Consider the following 26,320-nt stretch of genomic DNA (forward strand, 5'->3'; position numbering starts at 1 on the left):
CATTAATCGGCTAATTAAAAAAAAATCGAGAAATGGTATCAGAATGAAGGCCCTGATGATACCAACACGCCGGCAAAAATAAATCTATACTATAAAGGCATTATGAGCGTGAACTACAAAGAAGAAGAAAAGATTATGAAAAATATAATAAAAAACAACGTTTTTGCCACGGCAGAGGATACTGAAATCAACCTCATAATTTATTACCAATCAGCAAAAACACGAGACTTGATAATGAAAAACAACCCTGCCCCTGCCATGCAAGATGACTTGAAAAAGACGAACGGAGTGTACCAATATAAATGCCCCGTCCAGGAATGTCCTGGCACCTACATCGGGATGACGACGATGCGTCTTTCTAAGAGATCATCTTGCCACGTGCAAGAGGGTACAATAAAAATGCATTGTCTCCAAAACCATAATTTCAAGACAACAAGGGAGCATATAGTGAAAAATGTAACCATCATCGTCCGTGCCCCTGACAGCAGACGTCTCCGGATAATGGAAGCTCTTTATATTCAACAACAAAGACCTAACCTCAACACCACGCAAGAAGGGACCTTATTTCCAACATGTATAAGGTCCACCACCAACAATAGTCCAGGCAATAACAACTATGACAGGACTGATATAGCCGAAGGTCAAAACAGGGATTATCTCCTAACAGAACCAGAGTCAATAATCCCACCAAACATCCCGGCCAGGCAGAGGCCACCACCCACCAGGATTAATGGTCTCCACCCTAGGACGGTTCTTAACCACTGAAGATGGAATGTCGAAGCAGGACTCCGTATATAAGCCATCAAAACAACACCTGCATTTCAGTTCACTCTTGACAATGAGCAGAAAACCTTCGCACTGCTCGAAACCGGTTGAGTTGAAGGATGTGTTAAATTTAACTTCACGTAGTTTATAATTTTGTGTACAAAAGTGACCATTACTTTGTGTGCACTAACATTTTGATAGTGTTTTATACTTTGTACATATTATCTCTACTTTTACAATGTGTTGTGATATACTAAAGACAGATTGTGAATTATATGGTCTTCATCACCTTCCTATTGATATGTCCCTTTCCAAGTTAGTCGCGGATTGTTCAAATGAAGTGAAAAAGATAATAAGAAAAATAGAAAAAGTTAATTACAAAATTAACGCCAATAAGGCAGCAATCACTTTCTATAAAACCTGCTTAAAAGAGGGTCTACTCCTGAAATATACAAATTATAATTATAATTATAATTATTATTATTATTTTTATTATTATTATTATTATATTTAAAACTATAATTAAAATTATAATTAAAATTTTAATTTTAATTTTGATTTTAATTATAATTATACTTATAATTATAATTATAATTATAATTTTAATTGTAATCTAATTTTAATGTTAATTTTAATGTTAATGTTAATGTTAATGTTAATTTGAATTTTAATTTTAATTTTAATTCTAATATTAATTATAATTATAATTATAATTATAATCATAATTATAATTATAAATATAATTATATTGTTGATTTCAATTATAATTATAATTATAATTATAATTATAATTATAATTATAATTTTAATTTTAATTCTAATTTTAATTTTAATTATATTTATGATTATAATTATAATTTTAATTTCAATTTTAATCCTAATTTTAATTTTAATTCTTATTATAATTTTAATTTTAATTTTAATTTTAATTTTAATTATAATTTTAATTTTAAATTTAATTATAATTTTAATTTTAATTTAAATTTTAATTGTAATTTTAGTTTTAATTATAATTATAATTATAATTATAATTGTAATTATAATTAAAATTATAATTTTAATTTTAATTTTAATTTTAACTTTAATTCTAATTATAATTATGATTTTAATTTTAATTTTAATTTTAATTTTAATTTCAATTTTAATTTTAATTTTAATTATAATTATAATTTTAATTTTAATTTTAATTTTATTTTCATTTTAATTATAATTATAATTATAATTATAATTATAATTATAATTATAATTATAATTATAATTTTGATATTAATTTTGATTTTTAATTTAATTTTAATTTTAGTTTTAATTATAATTTTAATTATAATTTTAATTATAATTATAATTATATATATAATTATAATTTCAATTTTAATTTCAATTTTAATTATAATTAAAATTATAATTATAATTTTAATTTTAATTTTAATTTTAATTTTAATTATAATTTTAATTTTAATTTCAATTAAAATAATAATTATAATCATAATTTTTATTTTATTTTTATTTCAATTTTAATTTTAAATTTTAATTTTAATTTTAATTTTAATTATGATTATAATTATAATTATAATTATATTTATATTTTTAATTTTAATTTTAATTATAATTATAATTATAATTATAATTATAATTATAATTTTGATTTCAATTATAATTTTAATTATAACTATAATTATAATTATATTTATAATTTCAATTTTAATTTTAATATCAATTTCAATTTTGATTTCGATTTTAATTATAATCATAATTTTAATTTTAATTTTAATTATAATTATAATTATAAAAATAATTTTAATTTTAATTATAATTACAATTATAATTATAATTATAATTATAATTTTAATTATAATTTCAATTTTAATTATTATAATTTTAAATTTAATTTTAATTATAATTTCATTTTTATTTTTAATTTTAATTATAATTATAATTTTAATTTTAATTTTAATTTCAATTTTAATTTCAATTTCAATTTCAATTATAATTTTAATTATAATTATAATTATAATTATAGTTATAATTATAATTTTGATATTAATTTTAATTATGATATGAACTTTAATTATAATTATAATAATGATTATAATTCTAATTTTAATTTTAATTTTAATTTTAATTTTAATTCTAATTTCATTTATTATTATAATTTTAATTTTAATTTTAAAATAAATTTTAATTTTAAATTTAATTATAACTGTAATTATAATTATAATTTTAATTTTAATTTTAATTAAAATTATAATCATAATTGTAATTTTGATTTTAATTTTAATTTAATTTTAATTTTAATTATAATTTTAATTATAATTAAAATGTTAATTTTAATTCAATTTTAATTATAATTATAATTTTGATTTCAATTTTAATTTTAATTTTAATTATAATTATAGTTTTGATATCAATTTTAGTTTTAATTTTGATTTTAATATCAATTATAATTATAATTTTAATTATATTTTAATTTCAATTTCCATTTTAATTATGATTATAATTATAATTTTAATTTTAATTTTATTCTTATTTTTAATTATAACTAAAATTATAATCATAATTTCAATCTTAATTTTAATTTTAATTATGATTATAATTTTAATTTTAATTTCAATTTTAATTATAATTTATTTTAATTTTAATTTCAATTTCAATTTTAATTAATTAAAATTGAAATTAAAATTGAAATTAAAATTAAAATCAAAATTAAAATTATAGTTATAATTAAAATTAAAATTGAAATTAAAATTAAAATTAACGTTAACATTAATATTATAATTGAAAATAAAAAATTAATATCAATATTAAAATTAAAATTAAAATTGAAATCATAATTATAATTATAATTATAATTAAAATTAAATTTAAAATTAAAATTAAAATTATAATAATAATAATAATAATAATAATAATAATAATAATAATAATAATAATAATAATAATAATAATTATAATCATAATTATGATTATAATTATAATTATAGTTATAATTATATTCATAATTGTAATTATTATTAAAATTAGAAATAAAAATAAAATTAAAATTAAAATTATAATTATAATTATAATTATAATTTTAATTATAATTATAACAATAATTATAAAAAATATAATTATAATAAAAATCAAAATTAAAATTGAAATTAAAATTAAAATTAGAATTAGGATTGAAATTATAATAATAATTATAATTATAATAATAATTATAATTATAATCATAATTATAATTATAATTATAGTTAAAATTAAAATCAAAATTAAAATTATAATTATAATTATAATTGTAGTTATGATTATAATTATAATCATAATTATAATTATAATTAAAATTAAAATTGAAATTGAAATTAAAATGAAAATTAAAATTAAGATTAAAATTATAATTATAATTATAATTATAATTATAATTATAATTATAATTATAATTATAATTTTATTTCTAATTCTAATTTTAATTTCAATTTTAATTTTATTTATTATTTTAATTATGATTATAATTATAATTATGATTATAATTATAATTATAATTTTAATTTCAAATTTAATTTTAATTGTAATTATAATTATGATTATAATTATAATCGTAATTATAATTATAATTATAATTATAATTTTAATTTTAATTTTAATTTTAATTTTAATTTTAATTTTAATTTCAATTTTAATATTAATTTTAATTTTAATTATAATCATAATTATAATTATAATTATAATTATAATTTTAATTTTGATATTAATTTTAATTTTGATTCTTATTTTAATTATAATTTTAATTTTATTACAATTATAATTATAATTATAATTGTAATTATAATTTTGATTTTAATTTTAATATTTATTCTAATTTTAATTTTAATTTTAATTATAATTTCAATTTTAATTTTAATTATAATTATAATTATAAATATAATTATAATTCTTATTTTAATCTCAATTTTAATTTTAATTTTAATTATGATAATAAATATAATTATAATTATAATTTTAATTTTAATTTTAATTTTAGTTATAATTATGATTATAATTATAATTTTAATTTTAATTTTAATTTTATTTAAAATTATAATTATAATCATAATTTTAATTTCAATTTTAATTTTAATTTCAATTTTAATTTTAATTTTTATTTTAATATTAATCTTAATTTCAGTTCTAATTTCAATTTTAATTTTAATTATAATCATAATTATTATTATAATTATAATTATATTTTTAATTTTAATTCTAATTTTAATCATAATTATAATTATAAGCTTGATTTTAATTTTAATTATAATTATAATTATAATTATAATTATATTTATAATTTTAATTATAATATTAATTTTATTATCGATTTTAATTATAATTTTAATTTTAATCTTAATTTTAATTTTAATTTCAATTATAATTATAATTTTAATTTTAATCATAATTACAATTATAATTTTAATTTTAATTTTAATTTCAATTTTAATTTTAATTTTAATTTTAATTTTAATTATTATAATCATAATTTTAATCTCAATTTTATTTTTAATTATAATTTTAATATTAATTTTAATTTTAATTATAATTTTAATTTCAATTTTAACTTTAATTATAATTTTAATTATAATTATAATTTTAATTTTAATTATAATTATAATTATAATTATAATTTTAATATTAATTTTAATTTTGATTTTAATTTTAATTTCAATTATAATTATAATTATAATTATAATTATAATTATAATTATAATTTAAATTTTAAATTTAAATTTTAATTTTAATTTTAATTTTAAATTCAATTTTAATTTTAACTTTAATTTTAATTAAAATTATAATTATAATTATAATTATAATTATAATTATAATTATAATTATAATTTCAATTTTAATATTAATTATAATTATAATTATTATTATAATTATAATTTTAATTTTCTTTTCAATTTTAATTTTAATAATTTTAATTCCAATTATATTTACAATTATAATTAAAATTTTGATATTTATTTTAATTCTAATTTCAATTATAATCATAATTATAATTATAATTATATTCAAAATTTTAATTTTAAAATTAATTTCAATTTTGATTTTCATTTTAATTATAATTATAGTTGTAATTATAATTATAATTATAATTATAATTATAATTCCAATTTTAATTTTAAATTTAAATATAATTTTAATTATAAATATAATTTCAATTTCAATTTTAATTTTAACTTCAATTTTAATTTCAATTCTAATTCTAATTCTAATTTTAATTTTAATTTTAATTTTAATTTTAATTTCAATTTCAATTTTAATTATAATTATAATTATAATTATAATTATAATTATGATTATAATTTTAATTTTAGTTTCAATTTTAATTTTAATTATAATTTAATTATGATTTTGATTATAAATTTAATTTTAATTTTAATTTTAATTTCAATTTCATATATAATTATAATTATAATTTTAATTTTAATTTTAATTTTAATTTTAATTATAATTTTAATTTTATTTTAGTTATAATTATAATTTCATTTATAATTTTAATTTTAATTTTATTCATAATTTTAATTTTAATTTTAATTTTAATTTTAATTTTAATTTTAATTTTAATTTTAATTATAATTATGAATTTAATTTTAATTTTAATCTTAATTTAAGTTTTAATTTTAATTCTAATGATAATTATAATTCATTCATAATAATAATTTTAATTTTAATTTTAATTTCAATTTTAATTTTAATTTCAATTTTAATTTTAATTTTGATTTAAATCTTAATTTTAATTTTAATTTTGATTATAATTGTAATTACATTTATAATTCTAATTCCAATTTCAATTTTAGTTTTAATTCTAATTTTAATTTTAATCTTAATTTAAATTTTAAATGTAATTTTAATTTTAATTATAATTATGATCATAATTACAATTATAATTATAATTTTAATTCTAATTTTAATTTTAATTATAATTATAATAATCATTATTATTATTATTATTATTATTATTATTATTATTATTATTATTATTATTATTATTATTATTATTATATTCATGATTAAAATTAAAATTACAATTATAAATATAATTAAAATTTTAATTTTAATTTTGATTTTAACTTTAATTTTAATGTTAATTTTAATGTTAATATTAATGTTAATGTTATTGTTAATTTTAATTTTATCGTAATATTAATTATAATTATAATTATAATTATAATTATAATTATAATTATAATTATAACTATAATTATAATTATAATTATAATTATAATTATAATTATGAATATAATTATAATTTTAATTTCAATTATAATTATAATTATAATTATAATCATAATTCTAATTCTAATTCTAATTCTAATTCTAAGTCTAATTCTAATTCTAATTCTAATTATATTTTTAATTTTAATTTTAATTTTAATTTTAATTTTAATTATAATTATAATTTCGATATCGATTTTAGTTTTAATTTTAATTTTAATTATAATAAAAATTATAATTATAATTATAATTATAATTACAATTATAAATAAAATTAAAATTTCAATTTTGATTTGAATTTTAATTTTAATATTAATTATAATTATAATTGTAATTATAATTGTAATTTTGATTTTAATTTTAATTTTAACATTATTTTTAATTTTAATTATAATCATAATTATAATTATAATTTTAGTTTAAATTTTAATTTTAATTTCGATTCTAATTTTAATTATAATTTTAATTTTATTTTAATTATAATTATAATTATAATTATAATTATATTTATAATTATAAGTTTGATTTAAATTTAAATTTTAATTTTATTTATAATTTAAATTTTAATTTTAATTATAATTTCAATTTTAATTTTAAATATAATTATAATTATAAATATAATTATAATTTTAATTTTAATTTCAATTTTAATTATAATTATAATTATAATTTCAATATAAATTTTAATTTTAATTTTAATTACAATTATAATTATAATCATAATTTTAATTTTAATATCAATTTTAATCTTAATATCAGTTCTAATTTTGATTTTAATTTCAATTATAATAATTATTATTATTATAATTATAATTATATTTTTAATTTTAATTTTAATTTTTTCATAATTATAATTATAAGTTTGATTTTAATTTTAATAATAATTATAATCATAATTATAATTATAATTTTAATTTTAATTTTAATTTCGATTGTAATTATGATTTTAATTTTAATTTTAATTTTAATTTTAATTTTAATTATAATTATAATTTTAATTTTAATCATAATTACAATTATTATTATAATTATAATTATAATTATAATTTTAATTCTAATTTAAATTTTAATTTTAATTTGAATGTTAATTTTAAATTTCATTTTAATTTTAATTTTCATTTTAATTTTAATTATTATAATTACAATTTTAATTTTAATTACAATTTTAATTTTACTTTAATTTTAATTATAATATTAATTTTAATTTTAATCTCAATATTAATTTTAATTATAATTATAATTATAGTTATAATTATAATTATAATTATATATAATTCCAATATTAATTTTAATTTTAATTATAATTAAAATTATAATTATAATTATAATTCTCATTTTAATTTTAATTTTAGTTATTATTATAATTTTTATTTTTATTTTAATATCAAATTTAATTTTAACTTTAATAAAATTATAATTATAATTATAATTATAGTTATAATTATAATTATAATTTCAATTTTAATTTTAATTTTGATTATGATTATAATTATAATTATAATTATAATTTTAATTTTAATATCAATTTAAATTATGATAATTTTAATTTCAATTATATTTACAATTGTAATTCAAATTTTAATATATATTTTGATTCTAATTTTAATTATGATTAAAATTATAATTATAATTATAATTATAATTATAATTATAATTATAATTATAATTATAATTATAATTTTAGTTATTATTTTAATTTTGACTTTAATTTTAATTATAATTATAGTTACAATTATAATTATAATTATAACTATAATTTTAATTTTAATTTTAAATTTAATTATAAATATAATTATAATTATAATTATAATTATAATTATAATTATAATTATAATTATAATTTTAATTTCAATTCTAATTTTCACTTTAATTTTAATTTTAATTCCAATTCAAATTCTAATTCTAATTCTAATTTCAATTTTAATTTTAATTTCAATTTTTATCATAAGTATAATTCTAATTTTGATTATAATTTTTATTTTAATTTTAGTTTTAATTTTAATTTTAAATTTAATTATAATTTTAATTTCAATTTCAATTTTAATTTGATTTTAGTTATAATTATAATTTTAAATTTTAATTTTAATTGTAATTATAATTATAAGTTTTATTTTAATTTTAATCGTAATTTAAGTTTTAAATTTAATTCTAATCATAATTATGATTATGATTATAATTATAATAGTAATTATAATTTTAATTTTAATTTTAATTTCAATTTTAATTTCAATTTTAATCTCAATCAAATTTTAATTTTAATTTTGATTATAATTTTAATTATAATTATAATTAAAATTTTGATTTCAATTTTAGTTTTAATTTTAATTTTAATTTTAATCTTGATTTTAATTTTAATTATAATTTCAATTTTAATTATAATTATGATTATAATTACAATTAAAATTATAATTATGATTTTAATTTTAATCTTAATTTTAATCTTCATTATAATTATAATAATTATTATTATTTTTATTATTATTATTATTATTATTATTATTATTATTATTATTATTATTATTATTATTGAAATTATAATTGTAATTATAATTATAATTAAAGTTTTAATTCCAATTTTGATTTTAATTATAATTATAATTATAATTATAATTAGAATTGTAATTTATATTTTAATTTTAATTTTAATATTAATTTTAATTTTAATTATAATCATAATTATAATTATGATTTTAATTTTAATTTAAATTTCAATTTTTATTTTTATTTTAATTATAATTATAATTATAATTATAATTATAATTATAATTATAATTATAATTTTAATTTCAATTTTAATTATAATTAAAATTATAATTTCAATTTTATTTTAATTATAATTATAATTATAATTATAATTATAATTATAATTATAATTTTGATTTTAATTTTAATTTTTATTTTAATTTCGATTATAATTATAATTATAATTATATTTATAATTAAAATTATAATTATAATTATAATTATAATTATAATTTTAATTTCAATTTTAATTATAATTATAATTATAATTTTAATTTTAATTTTAATTTCAATTCTAATTTTAATTTTAATTTTAATTACAATTATAATTATAATCTAAATTTTACTCTTAATTTTGATTTTAATTTCAATTTTAATTTTAATTTTGATATCAATTTTAATCTTAATTTCAGTTCTAATTTTAATTATAATTATAATAATTATTATAATTATAATTATATTTTTTTATTTTAATTTAAATTTTAATCATAATTATAATTATAAGTTTGATTTTAATTTTAATTTTAATTATAATTGTAATTATATTTTTAATTTTAATTTTAATTCCGATTTTAATTATAATTTTAATTTAAATTTTAATATTAATTTTAATTTTAATTTTAATTTCAATTATAATTTTAATTTTAATTTTAATCATAATTACAATTATAATTATAATTATACTTATAATTATAATTTTAATTTTAATTTGAAAGTTAATTTTAATTTTAATTTTAATTTTGATTTTAATTTTAATTATTATAATTATTATTTTAATTTTAATTTTAATTACAATTTCATTTTAATTTAATTTTAATTATATTGATTTTAATTTTAATTTTAATATTAATTCTCATTTTAATTATAATTATAATTATAATTATAATTTTAATATTAGTTTTAGTTTTGATTTTAATTTCAATTATAATTATAATTATAATTATAATAATAATTATAATTAAAATTATAATGCTAATTTTGATTTTAATTTTAATTTTAGTTTTAGTTATTATTATAATTTTTATTTTTATTTTATTATCAATTTTAATTTTAACTTCAATTTAAATTATAATTATAATTATAATTATAATTTTAACTTTAGTATCAATTTTAATTTTGATAATTTTAATTTCAATTATATTAACAATTATAATTATAATTTCGATATTTATTTAAATTCTAATTTTAATTATAATTATAATTATAATTATAATTAAAATTTTAATTTTGATTTTAATTTTGATTTCAATTTTGATTATAATTTTAATCATAATTATAGTTATAATTATAATTATAATTATAATTATAATTTTTATTTTTATTTTAATCTTAATTCCAATTCTAATTCTAATTTCAATTTTAATTTTAATTTCAATTTTAATTATAAGTATAATTTTAATTTTAATTATAGTTTCATATTAATTTTTGTTTTAATTTTAATTTTAATTATAATGATAATTTTAATTTTAATTTTAATTTTAATTTTAATTTTAAATATAATTATAAGTTTAATTTTAATTTTAATCTTAATTTAAGTTTTAAATTTAATTCTAATTACAATTATGATTACAATTATAATTATAATCATATTTATAATTTTAATTTTAATTTTAATTTCAATCTTAATAATAATATCAATTTGTATTATAATTGTAATTATAATTATAATTATAATTTCAATTTCAATTTCAGTTTTAATTTTTAATTTTAATTTTAATCTTAATTTTAATTTTAATTATAATTCCAATTATAATTATAATTATGAATATAATTACAATTAAAATTTTAATTATGATTTTAATTTTAATTTTAATCTTAATTATAATTATAATTATTATTATTATTATTATTATTATTATTATTATTATTATTATTATTATTATTATTATTATTATTATTATTATTATATTTATGGTTATAATCAAAATTATAATTATTATTAAAATTTTAATATTAATTTTGATTTAAATTTTATTTATAATAATAATTATAATTATAATTATAATAATAATTATAATTTTAATTTCAATTTAATTTTAATGTTAATTTTAATGTTAATGTTAATGGTAATTTCAATTGTAATTTTAATTTTAATTTTAATTTTAATATTAATTATGATTATAATTATGATTATAATTATAGTTATAACTATAAATATAATTATAATTTTAATTTTAATTATAATTTTAATTATAATTATAATTATAATTTTAATTTTAATTTTAATCTTAATTTTAATTTTAATTTTTATTATAATTATAATTTTAATTTTAATTTTTATTTTAATTATATTTATAATTTTAATTTTAATTTTGAATTTAATTTTAAATTTAATTATAATTTTAATTTAATTTTAATTGTAATTTTAATTTTATTTTAAATATGATTATAATTATAATTGTAATTATAATTATAATTATAATTATAATTATAATTTCAATTTTAATTTCAATTTTAATTTTAATTTTAATTTTAATTTCAATTATGGTTTTAATTTTAATTTTAATTTTAATTTTATTTTATTTTCATTTTAATTATAATTATAAGTATAATTATAATCAAAATTATAATTTTGATTATATTTTCAATTTCAATTTTAATTATAATCATAATTATGATTCTAATTTTAATTTTAATTTTAATTACAATTATAATTATAATCATAATTTTAATTTTAATTTTAAATGTAATTTTAATCTTAATTCCAATTTTAATTTTAATTTTAATTTTAATTTTAATTATAATTATTATTATAATTATTGATATAATTATAATTATATTTTTTATTTTAATTTTAATTATAATTATAATTATTATTATAATTATAATTATAATTTTGATTTTAATTTTAATCTTAAATATAACTATATTTATAATTATATTTATAATTTTAATCTTAAATATAACTATAATTATAATAATATTTATAATTTTAATTTTAATTTCAATTTCCATTTTAATTTTAGTTTAGATTTTAATCTTAATTATAATTTTAATTTTAATTTTAATTTCGATTATAATTATAATTATGATTTTAATTTTGATTATAATTACGATTATAATTATAATTTTAATTTTAATTTTAATTTTAATTTTAATTTTAATTCTAATTTTGATCATTATAACTTTTATCTCAATTTTAATTATAATCTTAATTATAATTTTAATTTTATTTTTATTTTTGATTAAAATTATAATTTTTATTTTAATTCTAATTTTAATTTTAATTTTAATTATAATTTTGATTTTAATTTTAATTATTATTATAATTTTAATTTCAAATTTAATATCAACTTTGATTTTAACTTTAATTTTAATCATAAATAAAATTATAATTATAATTTCGATTTTAATTTTAGTTATAATTATCATCATAATTATAATTTAAATTTTAATCTTAATTATATTTTAATTTTAGTTATAATTATAATTTTGATTTTAATTTTAATTTTAATTTCAATTATGATTATTATTATAATTATAATTTTAGTTTTAATTTTAATATTAATTTTAATTATAATTGTAATTTTGATAATAATTTTAGTTTCAATTTCAATTTTAATTTCAATTTTAATTATAATTATAATTAAAATTTTAATTTTAATTTTAATTTTAATTTTAATTTTAATTTTAATTTTAATTTTAATTAAAATTAAAATTAAAATTAAAGTTAAAATTATAGTTAAAATTAAAATTAAAATTAAAATTAAGATTAAAATTAACCTTAACATTAAAATCAAAATTAAAATTATAATTAAAATTTTAATTATAGTTATAATTATAATTACAATTATAAATAATATTAAAAAAAATTAAAATTAAAATTTTAATTATAATAATAATAATAATAATAATAATAATAATAATAATAATAATAATAATAATTATAATTATAACTATAGTTATAATTATATTCATAATTGTAATTATAATTTAAATTAAAAATAAAAATAAAATTAAAATTAAAATTAAAATCATAATTATAATTATAATTATAACTATAATTATAAAAAATTATAATTATAATTAGAATGAGAATCCAAATTGAAATTAAATTCAAAATTAGAATTAAGATTAAAATTTTAAATATAATTATAATTATAATTATAATTATAGTTAAAATTAAAATTAAAATTAAAATTATAATTATAATTTTAATTATAATTATGATTATGATTATAATCATAATTATAATTAAAATTAAAATTAAAATTAAAATTGAAATTAAAATTAAAATTAAAATTAAAATTGACATTAAAATAATAAATATTATTATAATTATAATTTTATTTCTAATTCTAGTTTTAATTTCAATTTTAATTTTAATTATGATTATAATTATAATTATAATTATAATTATAATTATAATTATAATTATAATTATAATTATAATTATAATTTTTAATTTAATTATAATTATAATCATAATTATGATTTTAATTTTAATTTTAAATATAATTATAATTATAATCATAATTACAATTATAATTATAATTGTAATTTTAATTATAATCATAATTATAATTGTAATTATAATTATTATTATAATTGAAATTATAATTATTATTATTATTATTATCATAATTATAATTATGATTATGATTAAAATCATGATTATAATTATAATTATAATTTTAATTTTGATTTTGATTTTGATTTTAATTATAATTATAATTATAATTAAAATTATAATTATAATTTTAATTTGATTTAATTTCAATATTAATTTTAATGTTAATTTTAATGTTAATGTTAATGTTAATGTTAATTTTAATTTTAATTTTAATTACCTAAAATTAAAATTAAAATAAAAATTAAAATTAAAATTAAAATTAAAATTAAAATAAAAATTAAAATTAAAATTAAAATTAAAATTGAAATTAAAATTATAGTTTTGATTATGATTAAAATTAAAATTAAAATTAAAACTTAAATTTAAATTAAAATCAAAATTAACATTAACATTAAAATTAACATTAACATTAACATTAAAATTAAAATTAAAATTGAATTTATAATTATAATTATAATTATAATTAAAATTAAAAAATAAAATTATAATAATAATAATAATAATAATAATAATAATAATAATAATAATAATAATAATAATAATTATAATTATAATTATAACTATAATTATAATTATATTCATAATTGTGATTATAATTAAAATTAAATATAAAAATAAAATTATAATTAAAATTATAATTATAATTATAATTATAAATATAAAAATTATAATTATAATTAAAATCAAAATAAAAATAAAAATTGAAATTAGAATTAAAATTAAATTTAAAATTATAATTATAATTTTAATTGAAATTAAAATTAAAATTAAAATTAAAAATATAATTATAAATATAATTATAATTAAAATAATAATTATAATTTTAATCTCAATTTAATTTTAATATTAAATTTGATTTTAATGTTAATTTTAATGTTATTTTTAATGTTAATTTTAATTTTAATTTTAATTTTAATATTAATTATAATTATAATTATAATTATCAATATAATTATAATTTTAATTTCAATTATAATTATAATTATAATTATATTTATAATTTTAATTCTAATTCTAATTCTAATTTTAATTTTGATTATAATTATAATTATAGATATAATTATAATTTTAATTTTAATTTTTATCATAATTATAAGTTTAATTTTAATTTTAATTTTAATTTCAATTCTAATTTTAATTATAATTATTATTATAATAATAATTATAATTATAATTATAATCTTAATTATAATTTTAATTTTAATTTTAATATTAATTTCAATTTTAATTTTAATTTGAATAATTATCATAATTATAATTATAATATCAATATTAATTTTAATTTTTATTTAAATTTTAATTATAATTATAAGTTTAATTTCAATTTTAATTTTAATTTTGATTTCAATTTTAATTTTTATTTTAATTATAATTATAATTATAATTATAATTATAATTATAATTTTAATTTTAATTTCAATTTTAATTCTAATTATAATTTTAATTTTAATTTCAATTATACTTATAATTATAATTATAATTAATCATAATTATGATTTTAATTTTAATTTAAAACATAATTATAATTATAATTACAATTATAATTATAATTATAATTATAATTACAATTATAATTATAATTATAACTATAAATCTAATTTTAATTTTAATTTTATCTTAATTTCAATTTTAATTTTAATGTTAATGTTAATAATAATTTTAATTTTAACTATAATTATAATTATAATCATAATTATAATTATAATTATAATTATTATCAAAATTAAAATTGAAATTGAAATTAAAATTAAAATTACAATTATAATTATAATTATAATTATAATTATAATTATAATTATAATTATAATTATAATTATAATTTTAATTCTAATTCTAATTTTAATTTTATTTTTAATTTTAATTTCAATTTCAATTATAAATTTAATTACAATTATAATTATAATTATAATTATAATTATAATTTTAATTTTAATTTACTTTTAATTTTATTTATAATTGAAATTATAATTTTAATTTTAATTTTAATTTTAATTATAATTATATTTATAATTATAATTATAATTATAATTATAATTATAATTTTAATTTTAATTTCAATTTTAATTTTAACTTTAATTTCAATAATAATTATAATTATGATTATAATCAATATTATTATTATTATTATTATTATTATTATTATTATTATTATTATTATTATAATTATAATTATAATTATAATTATAATTATTATTATAATTTTAATTTTAATTTTAATTATAATTATAATTTAAATTTTAATTTTAATTTTAATTTTAATTTTAATTTTAATTTTATTTATAATTTTAATTTTAATTTTAATTTCAATTTCAATTATAGACTTGAGACTTTAGACTTTATTTATTCTTACATACAAACTACATATAAGAAGCCAATAAAGGAACTAAGTCCTGCTATGGCAAACTTATTGGACAGAGCAAATATTTTAAAATACAATAAATAATACATTAATAATAAAATTATTTTAAAATTAAGCAAACAATATATTATGTACAATAAGCCAGTAAACTCTGTTTAAAGTAAATTAAATATAAACCTTACTACAATAATATTTTTTTCAATAAAAGAAAATGTTTATTTAAAGAAATATAGAATCTGAAATATAAAACTTAAAGTAATAAAGAATCTGGAATATAAAACATCACTATTGTAAGTACAATCACCTAGTTAAAGTTTTTATACATAGAGATTACTGCAAACTCATTAACTAAAAGTATAAGAATATAGTATATAAAAATTATATCAAAGGAAACCTAATACTGAGAAACTACCATATGTTCATATTTCCTCTTCAAAGTTACAACAGCCTGAGGCTTAAAAAGATCATGAGGTAGTTCGTTTAACAGTCTGCACGTCTGATACAAAGCAGACTGCTTCTCTACGTCCACCCTAACTGCCAGGAGATTGATCCTCACTCCCCGAGTACCGTACGAGTGTGAAGGCAACAGTGGGGCATAATACTCACTGAAAATGTCGGACTTTCTATAAAAAACATCGTGAATAAACTTCAAAAGGAAATATTTGTATATATCATCAAATTTCATTAAATTTAACCTTTTGTACATGTCACTAGTTCTCATCAAAAGTACATTATTCTCGTCGTGCTTAACCTTTAGAATGTTCCTTAGTATTTTATTGAGAGCAGTTTTAATGTTATGGAGGTTTATCTCAGGAACACCAGCCCAAATGATAACATTTTGTATTATTATAGGGTACACCAAGGAGTAATACAAAGTCATAAGAGCCGACTGAGGCATAAATGAGGAAAGTGGATAAAAAACACCTTGAATTTTGCTTAATTTCTTAAAAACTTCAGTTGATTGCAGAGTAAAACTTAACTTATTATCAATAACGATGCCCAAGTACCTGACACCGGAGACCCACTCAAGCTTAGTTCCGTTAAAATACATGTCTGGCAAGCTTTCAACATGCCTTGGTGTGAACAACATTAATTTAGTTTTTTCTACGTTAGGAATTAGTCTATTATTCTGGAGCCAATTTGTGAGTTCAGCAATCAATATATTTAATTTGCTAATGCACAATTCAAGTGATTTATCTCTGATATAATAAACTGTACCATCTGCAAATAGAACCTTCTTTGCAATCCTTATATCTACTATGTCTTTAATAAAAACATTGAATAGAAGGGGTCCTAAAACCGAACCCTGTGGTACCCCAAAATTTATAGGTCCAGTATTAGACACATGGCCATCAATACAAACATACTGCCTTCGGTTACTCAAGTATGACAAGAGGAAGGAGTTGACAATACCTCTAAATCCTCTTATTGATAACTTATGGAGAAGGACCTTCCTATCCACAGTATCGAAAGCCTTCTTTAGATCCAAAAAAAAGTGCTATTGTATACGACTTCTGGTTAAACGAGGGTAAAATATCACTTACAACCTTAAAAATGGCAGTAGTAGTGCTACATGTTTTTCTAAAACTGAAATGAAGGTTCGTAAGTACATTAAAACGATCAATGAATTTGACCATCCTCGAATGAGTTTGGAGCTCAAAAATATTATTTATAGTAGTTAGAGTTGTAATGGGTCTATAATTACTCAGTTTGGTTACATCACCTGACTTAAACACTGGTATAACCCGACCAACCTTAAGGGGATCAGGGTACAAGCCTTGAGCAATGCTCAGATTATACAAGTGCGCAATGATAGGGCCAACAGTATCACGAACTAATAGGAGTAAACTGGGCTTCATATCATTTAGACTGTTTCCATTATCCGGCATTGATTGCAATACTGAACAGACCTCGCCCCCATCTGTTGGAGCCAAGAAGAATTTGTGGTCAATTCGACAAATATTATCAAAACATGTAAGATTTATATCATGAGGAAGATTCCCAGTAAGATGTGAAACAATATTCATGAAAAAATTATTAAAATAATCTGCTATTTGTGGTCCCTCAATAACTGTCCCATCCTCTGTCATCACCGCCCGTACAGATTCCTTTCAGGTCTTCCTGATATCCCCCCTACAAGTCTCAAACATACTCATACAATACCTCATCTTGATTTTATTTGTAACACAAGTCAGTAAATTTTTGTACACATTAAACTGTCACTTATGAACCAACCCACGCTTCATGAGACTGATTAGCTTTTACTTTTTCTGTATACACCTCTTCAGTTCAGGTGTTAATGAATTATAATTATAATTATAATTTTAATTTTGGTTTTAATTATAATTATAATTATAATTATAATTATAATTATAATTATAATTATAATTATAATTATAATTATAATTATAATTATAATTATAACTATAATTATAATTATAATTATAAATATAATTATAATTATAACTATAATTATAATTATAATTTTAATTTTATTTTCAATTTTAATTTTAATTTTAATTATAATTATAATTTTAATTTTAATTTAAATTTTAATTTTAATTTTAATTTTAATTCTAATTAATATTCTAATTCTAATTCTAATTTTAATTATATTTCTAATTATAATTTTAATTTTGAATTTAATTTTAATTTTAATTAAAATTTCAATTTTAATTTCATTTTCAATTGTATTATTAATTTCAATTTTAATTTGAGTTTTAATTTGAATTGTAATGATAATTTTAATTTTAATTTTAATTTTAATTATAATTATAATTATAATCATAATTATAATTATAATTATAATTATAATTTTTATTTTTATTTCAATTTTAATTTTAATTTTAATTATAATTATAACTATAACTATAATTATAATTATAATTATAATTTTATTTTTAATTATAATTATAACTATATTTATAATTATAATTATAATTATAATTATATTTTTAATTTAAATTTTAATTATAATCTTAATTTTAATTTTTATTTTAATTTTAACCATAATTATAATTATAATTATAATTATAAGTAAAATTATAATTATAATTATAATTTTAATTATAATTATAATTATAATTATAATTTTGATTTTAATTTTAATTCAAATTTTATTTTTAATTTCAATTATATTCATAATTATAATTGTAATTTTAAAATTTATTTGAATTTGAATTTGAATTTTAATTATAATTATAATTTTAATTTTAATTTTAAATTTTAATTTCAATTATATTTATAACTGTAATTATAGTTTTAATTTTAATTTTTAATTTAATTATAATTATAATTATAATTATAATTATAATCATAATTATAATTATAATTATGATTATAATTTTGATTTTAATTTTAATTTTAATATTAATTATGATTGTATTTTTAATTTTACTTGTAAATTTAATTATAATTATAATTATAATTATAATTATAATTATAATTATAATTGTAATTATAATTATAATGATAATTAAAATTTTAGTTTTAATTATAATTATAATAATAATTTTAATTTTAATTTAAATCTTAATTTTAATTTCAATTATAATTTAATTATAATTATAATTATAATTATAATACATTATAAATATAATTTTATTTTAATTTTAATCTCAATTTTGATTTTAATTTTAAATTAACATATGATAAAAATTTTAATATTAATTTTAATTTCAATTTTATTTTAATTATAAATTCCATTTTAATTTTAATTATAATTTTAATTTTAATTTTAATTTCAATTTCAATATTGATTTTAATTATAATTATAATTTTAAATTCAATTTTAATTTTGATTTTAATTTCAATTATAATTTTATTAATTTTAATTTTAATTTTAATTTTAATTTTAATTTTAATTTTAATTATAATTTTAATTTTAATTTTAATTATAATTATAATTATAATTATAATTATAATTATCTTTTTGAAATTTTAATTCTAATTATAATTATAATAAAAATTATAATTATAATTATTATTATGATTATAAGTTTAATTTTAATTTTATTTTAATTTAAATTATAATTATGATTATAATTATAATTATGATTTAAATTTTAATTTCAATTTTAATTTTGATTATAATTATAATTATAATTATAATTTTAAAATTAATTTTATTCTTATTTTAATTTTAATTTCAATTTTAATCATAATTATAATCATGATTATAATTATAATTACAATTTTATTTTAATTTTAATTTTAATTTCAATTAAAATTTTAATTTTTAAGATAATTTTAATTTTTATAATAATTTTAATTTTTAATTTTAATTCAAATTTTCATTTAAATTTTAATTTTAATTTTAGTTTTAATTTTAATTCTAATTATTATTAAAATTGTAATTATAAATAAAATTATAATTTTAATTTTAATTTTAATTTCAATTTTAATTATAATTATAATTATAATTATTATTATAATAATAATTATAATTATAATTTTAATTTTAATTTTAATTTTAATTTCAATTATAATTGTAATTTCAATTTTAATTATAATTTTTATTTATACAATAATTTTGATTTTAATTTTAATTTCGATTTTAATTTTAATTTTAATTATGATTACAATTATAATTATAATAAATAATTAAAATTTTAATTTTAATTTTAATTTTAATTTTAATTTTAATTATAATTATAATTATAATTATAATTTTGATTTTAATTTCAATTTTAATTATAATTATAATTATAATTATAATTATAATTATAATTTCAATTTTAATCTTAATTTTATATATATTTATAAATTTAATTCTGAAACTAATTTTAATTTCAATTTTAATTATAATAATAATTTTAATTTTAATTTTAATTCTAATTTTAATTTTAGTCATAATTAAAATTATAATTTTAATTTTGATTTTAATTTTAATTTTAATGATCATTATCATTATCATTATCATTATAATTTTAATTTTGATTTTAATATAAACTTTAATTTTAATTTTGATTTTAATTATAATTATAATTTTAATTTTAATTTTAATTTTAATCTTAATTTTAATTATAATTATAATTTGAATTTTAATCTTAATTATAATTTTAATTTTAACTATAATTAAAATTATAATTTTAATTTCAATTTCAATTTAAATTTTTATTATAATTTTAAAATTAATTAATATTTTCATTCTCATTTTCATTTTTATTTTAATTGTAATTTTAATTTTAATTAGAATTTTAATTTTAATTTTAATTTTAATTCTAATTCTAATTTCAATTCTAATTTTAATTTTAATTTTAATTTTAATTATAATATTAATTTTAATTTTAATTTTTATTTTAATATTACTTTTAATCTTAATTTTAATTTTCACTATAATTATAATTATAATTATAATTATAATTTTAATTTTAATTTTAATTTTAATTTTAATTTTAAAATTAATTATAATTTTAATTTTAATTTTAATTTTAATTATAATTATGATTATAATTATAATTATAATTTTAATTTTAATTTTAATTTTAATTTTAATTATAATTATAAAATAATTTAATTTAAACTTTAATTTTAATTTATATTATAAATATATTTTCATTGTATTTTCAATTTTAATTATAATTATAATTGTGATAATAATTTTAATTTCAATTTTAATTTTCATTTTCATTTCATTATAATTATAATTATATTTATAATTGTAAATATAATTATAATTATAATTTTATTTTTTTTTTAATTTTAATTATAATTATGATTATAATCTTAATTACCTTTCTAATTCTAATTCCAATTCTAATTCTAATTTTACCTTTAATTTTGATTTTAATTATAATTTTAATTTTAATTATAATTTTTATTTTAATATTAATTGTAATTTAATTTTGATTTTAATTTTAATTATAATTTTAATTATAATTATTATTATAATTATGAATATAATTATAATTCCAATTTTAATTTTAATATTAACTTCAATTTTAATCTTAATTATAATTATAATTATAATTATAATTATAATTTAATTTTTTTTTAATATTAATTTTAATTATCATTATAAATTTAATTTTAATTTTAATTTTAATTTTAACTTTAATTATGATTTTAATTTTAATTTTAATTATCATTATCATAATCATTATCATTATTATTATCATTTGAATTTGAATTTTAATATAAACTTTAATTTTAATTTTAATTACAATTATAATTATATTTATAATTATAATCATAATTATAATTTCAATTTTGATTTTAATTTCTATTCTAATTTCAATTATAATTAAAATTATGATTTTAATTTCAATTTAAATTATAATTATAATTATAATTATAATTATAATTATAATTATAATTATAATTATAATTTTAATTTCAATTTTAATTCTAATTTTAATCAAAATTCAAATTTTTAAAACAATTTCTAATTTTTAAAATAATTTTAGTTTTAATTTAAATTTAAATTTTAATTTTAATTCTAATTTTAATTTTAGTTTTAATTCTAATTTTAATTATAATTATAATTGTAACTATAATTATAAATATAATTTTAATTTAAATTTCAATCAAAATTATAATTATAATTATAATTATAATGAAAATTTTAATTTTAATTTTAATTTCAATTTCAATTATAATTGTAATTTTAATTTTAATTATAATTTTTATTTTAATATTAATTTTGATTTTAATCTTAATTTTGATTTTAATTTTAATTTTAATTATAATTACAATTATAATCATAATAAATAATTACAATTTTAATTTTAATTTTAATTTTAATTTTAATTATAATTAAAATTTTAATTTTGATTTTAATTTTAATTTCAATTTTAATTTAAATTTTAATTATAATTATGATATTAATTTCAACTTTAATTTTATATATAATTATAATTTTAATTTTAATATTAATTTTAATTTTAATTTTAATAATAATAATAATTCTAGTTTTAATTATAATTTTAATTTTAATTTTAGTTATAAATAAAATTTTAATTTTAATTTCAATTTTAATTCTAATTTTAATTATCATTATCATTATCATTATCATTATCATTTTAATTTTAATATAAACTTTAATTTTATTTTAATTATAATCATAATTTTAATTTTAATTTTAATTTTAATTTCAATTTTAACTATAATTAAAATTATAATTTTAATTATAATCTAAATTTAAATTGTAATTATAATTTTAATTTTAATTTTAATTCTAATTATCATTATCATTATCATTATCATTATCATTATCATTTTAATTTTAATATAAACTTTAATTTTAATTTTAATTATAATTATAATTTCAATTTTAATCTTAATTATAATTTTGATTTAAACTATAATTAAAATTATAATTTTAATTTTAATTTCAATTTAAATTTTTATCATAATTTTAAAATTAATTAATATTTTCATTCTCATTTTCATTTTCATTTTAATTGTAATTATAATTATAATTAGAATTTTAATTTTAATTTTAATTTTAATTCTAATTCTAATTTCAATTCTAATTCTAATTTTAATTTTAATTTTAATTATAATATTAATTTTAATTTTAATTTTTATTTCGATATTACTTTTAATCTTAATTTTAATTTTCACTATAATTAAAATTACAATTATAATTATAATTATAATTTTAATTTTAATTTTAATTTTAATTTTAAAATTAATTATAATTTTAATTTTAATTCTAATTTTAATTATAATTATGATTATACTTATAATTATAATTTTAATTTTAATTTTAATTTTAATTTTAATTATAATTATAAAAATAATTTAATTCAAATTTTAATTTTAATTTATATTATAATTATATTTTCATTGTATTTTCAATTTTAATTATAATTATAATTGTAATAATAATTTTAATTTTAATTTTCATTTCATTATAATTATAATTATATTTATAATTGTGAATATAATTATAATTATAATTTTAATTTTTTTTAATATTAATTATAATTAAGATTATAATCTTAATTACATTTCTAATTTTAATTCCAATTCTAATTCTAATTTTAACATTAATTTTAATTTCAATTATAATTTTAATTTTAATTATAATTTTTATTTTAATATTAATAGTAATTTGATTTAGATTTTAATTTTAATTATAATATTAATTATAATTATTATTATAATTATAAATATAATTATAAATTCAATTTTAATTTTAATATTAACTTCAATTTTAATCTTGATTATAATTATAATTATAATTATAATTATAATTTAATTTTTAATTTTAATTTAATTTTAATTATCATTATAATTTTAATTTTAATTTTAATTTTAATTTTAACTTTAATTATAATTTCAATTTTAATTTTAATTATCATTATCATAATCATTATCATTATTATTATCATTTGAATTTTAATTTTAATATAAACTTAAATTTTAATTTTAAATACAATTATAATTATATTTATAATTATAATCATAATTATAATTTCAATTTTGATTTTAATTTCTATTCTAATTTTAATTATAATTAAAATTATGATTTTAATTTCAATTTAAATAATAATTATAATTATAATTATAATTATAATTATAATTATAATTTTAATTTCAATTTTAATTCTAATTTTAATCAAAATTCAAATTTTTAAAACAATTTCTAATTTTTAAAATAATTTTAATTTTAATTTAAATTTAAATTTTAATTTTAATTCTAATTTTAATTTTAGTTTTAATTTTAATTTTAATTATAATTATAATTGTAACTATAATTATAATTATAATTTTAATTTAAATTTCAATCATAATTATAATTATAATTATAATTATAATTATAATTTTAATTTTAATTTTAATTTTAATTTCAATTATAATTGTAATTTTAATTTTAATTATAATCATAATCTTAATTTTAATTTTAATTTTAATTTCAATTTTAACTATAATTAAAATTATAATATTAATTATAATCTAAATTTAAATTGTAATTATAATTTTAATTTTAATTTTAATTTTAATTATCATTATCATTATCATTATCATTATCATTATCATTTTAATTTTAATATAAACTTTAATTTTAATTTTAATTATAATTATAATTTCAATTTTAATCTTAATTATAATTTTGATTTAAACTATAATTAAAATTATAATTTTAATTTTAATTTCAATTTAAATTTTTATCATAATTTTAAAATTAATTAACATTTTCATTCTCATTTTCATTTTCATTTTAATTGTAATTATAATTATAATTAGAATTTTAATTTTAATTTTAATTTTAATTCTAATTCTAATTTCAATTCTAATTCTAATTTTAATTTTAATTTTAATTATAATATTAATTTTAATTTTAATTTTTATTTCGATATTACTTTTAATCTTAATTTTAATTTTCACTATAATTAAAATTACAATTATAATTATAATTATAATTTTAATTTTAATTTTAATTTTAATTTTAAAATTAATTTTAATTTTAATTTTAATTCTAATTTTAATTATAATTATGATTATACTTATAATTATAATTTTAATTTTAATTTTAATTTTAATTTTAATTATAATTATAAAAATAATTTAATTCAAATTTTAATTTTAATTTATATTATAATTATATTTTCATTGTATTTTCAATTTTAATTATAATTATAATTGTAATAATAATTTTAATTTTAATTTTCATTTCATTATAATTATAATTATATTTATAATTG

At 9.1% G+C, this 26,320-nt stretch overlaps 1 protein-coding gene across 1 annotated transcript in view; it reads left to right on the top strand.

The window, feature by feature from the left end:
* The first annotated feature begins 234 nt into the window (after positions 1 to 234).
* Positions 235 to 26,320, top strand: part of LOC137615857 (zinc finger BED domain-containing protein 5-like) — a 73,817-nt gene continuing 47,731 nt past the window's right edge. Inside the window, exon 1 of the mRNA XM_068345546.1 lies at positions 235 to 490. Within this exon, the coding sequence (XP_068201647.1) occupies positions 235 to 490 (256 nt within the window). The remainder of the gene's footprint in view (positions 491 to 26,320) is intronic.

This window comes from Palaemon carinicauda, chromosome 22 (genome assembly GCF_036898095.1).
Source record: "Palaemon carinicauda isolate YSFRI2023 chromosome 22, ASM3689809v2, whole genome shotgun sequence".
In the NCBI taxonomy this organism is placed as follows: Eukaryota; Metazoa; Arthropoda; class Malacostraca; order Decapoda; family Palaemonidae; genus Palaemon; species Palaemon carinicauda.